At 43.4% G+C, this 3,672-nt stretch overlaps 1 protein-coding gene across 1 annotated transcript; it reads right to left on the reverse strand.

Annotated features, from left to right (window-relative positions):
* Positions 1-242: 242 nt before the first annotated feature.
* Positions 243-2,424, reverse strand: LOC149473084 (E3 ubiquitin-protein ligase TRIM39-like). The gene is made up of 2 exons (XM_089683755.1): positions 2,051-2,424; positions 243-1,567 (listed from the first exon to the last, which is right to left on the reverse strand). The coding sequence occupies exons 1-2, from the start codon at positions 2,422-2,424 to the stop codon at positions 874-876; spliced, it is 1,068 nt and encodes a 355-aa protein (XP_089539881.1). The 3' UTR covers positions 243-873.
* Between the last annotated feature and the right edge of the window lie 1,248 nt (positions 2,425-3,672).

Genomic DNA, 3,672 nt, shown 5'->3' on the forward strand with positions numbered 1-3,672 from the left:
CTGTAATTGACTGCAAAGGATTTTCAACCAAGTCCTAAAAAGTGAAAGTTTGATTTATGATTATTATTCTGTCCCATTACTTTTGGTCCCTTAACAAGTGGGAGGCACATCTGCAAACTGTTGTAATTCCTACACCGTTCACCTGATTTGGATGTAAATACCCTCAAATTAAAGCTGACAGTCTGCAGTTAAAGCACATCTTATTTGTTTCATTTCAAATCCATTGTGATGGTGCATAGAGACAAAAATGTTAGAATTGTGTCGATGTCCCAATATTTATGGACCTGACTGTATATGTAAGGGTTTACAACCACTTTAGATCATTGATGCTGAACTTCAGGTATGATCTTCACTGCATATTTTGATTGGTCCAGCTCAGACCGATGTAAGTATGCACATCATACCTGAAGAGCTAATGTCGAAGCTGCCAATCATTGCTACTGTACTACACTGATCACCACTGTCCTCTTCATTTTTAATGAATACACAATGTTCTCTGAATGGACGAGGTGGAGATTGTGATATCACCATCCCTCCTCTTCAGTTAATTCAGTCTTGTATTCATTGAAAAAATACAATTACTTTTGTGAATGGGTGATGAGCAGTGCCAAGTGAGCGAACCCCTGTGATCAGTGTGAAGTGGGGCAGCTGCTTGCCACAAGACCCAGAAGACAGTGACGATCACTGTAATAGCAGTTACTACTACAGTCATTGAGAGCTTCCACAGCGAACTCTCAGTATGAGATATGCATACTTACGAGATCATGTCATTTCCAATGTGAATATACAATAAAAAACCTAGTTCATGTTTTAAATACACAAATTCAAACTTTGGAACCTGTTTTGCACCAGTCAGAAAGCAGAGTACCCCTTTTAACTTTTTATCTTTACCCAAGCGCCATCATCCACATAGAATGCAGCATGCAGGGGCTCGGTGAAGGTTGCCTTGAAGGTATGCAGATGTAGGATGGTATCGCACAGCTGATAGAAGGACAAATGTCCAGACTTGTAATCCAGGTACACGACATATCTCAAGCAGGGAGACATGCGAGGAACGTCCTGTGTTTCTGAATTATGCATAGCTAAATATTTATTCGGAGCAAGTCGTAAGCTCCAGGACTTGTTGTTTTCTCCAATACCAGACCTTTCTTTATGCCTTTCCATGCTAGGGTAGCACACCCCAAATTCGCACAGTCCAAAGTGACTGGTTTCTATCTCCCAGAAATGTTGTCCTGAGAAGAAGCTCTTGGTGCTCAACACTTGACTCCAGAATGTAAATCTCCCCGGTAATTCTGACCTGACCTGAGGTGTTGTGTAAAATGATGCTACCTTCAGGTCATGGGATAAAGCCACATTCATATGCGCAGTGTTGACATCCAATAACATGTCAGAAGCCTCTTTTATGTGGGAAGAAACTTTCAAGTTTGCCTTGTTCACAAAATCAGTAATGGATTTATGCAAAGTCAACATAACCAAAACCTCATCCAGACCAGGGATGTCCAGATCTTTATTGACTTTTACATCTTGGCCCTCAGAAGCTTCATCTACATTTGCTTGCTGTTGAATCAGTCATGTCACTCAGCTTCTTCATTTCACGTATCTTCTTGGACAGCTTGGTCTTTTGTGATCCCACCTCCTTGATCACATCAGAGACTTTGTTTAAAACATGTTCTTCCACCTTGGAGATGTCGCTTAGGACTTGTTTCTCTTGGACCTCTGCCTGTCTTCTGATATCTTTGTACAGGTTGGTAGCCTGTTGTTTTTCAGAATGTGCTTTCCCCTGCACTTTTTTCTTGTGCTCCTGCAGACTTCGAACTTGTTTTTCAAGTTTGTCTTCCAGTGGAGTAAGTTTAACCAAAGCATTTTTCAGTCTCCCCTTCACCTGCTCGGCAGCCTCTTCTACAAGAATCACATCATGTCCCTTGTGCTTTCCAACCAAACAACAGGAGGTACACAGACAAGTAGTATCTTCACAGCAGTAGAACTCCAAAGGTTTCTTGTGGATGGAGCACTTTTTATTACCGAAGGAGGAGGTGGGTTCTGTTAAAACATGATCCAAGTTATTGTTGTGGGCTTCCAGGTGCTCTGCACACAGAGAGATCTCACAATGGAGGCAGGTCTTAACAGCGGGTGTAGAAGATTTAACACAATACGTATATAATACTGTATATTCTCCTGGTCTCTCTGGATAGATAGGAAACCTTCCACTATGTTCCGTAGCTTCCTGTTTTTCTCTAGTAGAGGCCACTCGGCATACTCAGCTTTACATTCGGGACAGGTATACAGTCTGGACTTCTGTGCTTTCAGTGCAGACACCACACAGTCTTGGCAGAAGTTATGTCCACATCTTAGTGACACAGGATCTTTATAGATGTCCAGACAGATGGAGCAGTCCAGCTCTTCTTGTAGATTGACAGACGCCATGCTGAAACGAGCGAAGCAGAAATGAAAGTGAAAATGTTACTCCTAGAAGGGCGGGAGACATTCACAGAATGTTCAGCTTGAACATTAACACATGCAGTCAACACTGCCAATTGAAAATAGACCTGTCATGGGAGAAATATGGGAGCAGCCTTTGCATACCATTTCTGAAAATGCTATTTTGTCTGTCTATCTGTAAATCACAGCATAATTGTAGTCAGAATGTGTCTAAAGAACAGTGCTATTCCTGTACACAGTCAATACTTTATTCAATGGTTAATCAAGATAAAATACATATGAAAGCGCAAATATACAATCCATAAAACTTGAATCCCAATACAAATTGAAGTATGTCCAATGCAGAGTAAAATGAGAGACAAAACACAGGCGTTGCCTATTCAAAGTAGATTTTATGCATCACGTGTCACAACAGAAGAGATAATAACAGATAACTAGAAAAGCTATCATCTCACGCCTGGACTATTGCAATTCCCTTCTCACTGGCCTACCCAAACGAATGCTATCCCCACTCCAGTCGATCCTAAACTCAGCGGCTAGACTCATCCACCTCACCAACTGCTCCACATCTGCCTCCCCCCTCTGCCAATCCCTTCATTGGCTCCCGATTGCCCAACGCATCAAATTCAAACTGTTAACTCTGACCTACAAAGCCATTCACAATGCCGCCCCGAACTACATAACTGACTGGATACCCAAATACTACCCTACCGGTGCCCTCCGCTCCTCACAGGACCTCCTACTCTCTAGCTCCCTGGTCTCTTCCTCCCACGCCCAATTGCAGGACTTCTCCAGGACTTCCCCCATCCTCTGGAACTCCCTACCCCAATCCATCAGACTGTCACCTACCCTCCTCACCTTCAGGCGCACCCTGAAAACCCTCCTCTTCAGGGAAGCCTACCCCAACCTCACCTAACACCCGACCTCACCTAACAACTAACCTCCTCCACTCCTCCCACCACTCCATCCCTCACAGCCATCTCCTCCTGTACCACCTTCCCCTCCCTTCTAGATTGTAAGCTCGAAAGAGCAGGGCCCTCAAACCCCTTGTGTATTGTATTGTTACTGTCTTGTCTCATGTTCTGTCCCCCTTGCTACTGTACAGCGCTGAGCATACCCTTTGGCGCTATATAAAAACTGTATAATAATAATAATAACTAGAAAAGCTACAATTTCTGGGGAAATTGTGTGAAGTGTTCTTCCTCCACCAGTCTACAACTGCAGTGGGCGGAG

The sequence above is a fragment of the Staurois parvus genome, unplaced genomic scaffold (assembly GCF_062004578.1).
Source record: "Staurois parvus isolate SC_StPar_1 unplaced genomic scaffold, SC_StPar_1.0 ptg000018l, whole genome shotgun sequence".
Classification (NCBI taxonomy): domain Eukaryota; kingdom Metazoa; phylum Chordata; class Amphibia; order Anura; family Ranidae; genus Staurois; species Staurois parvus.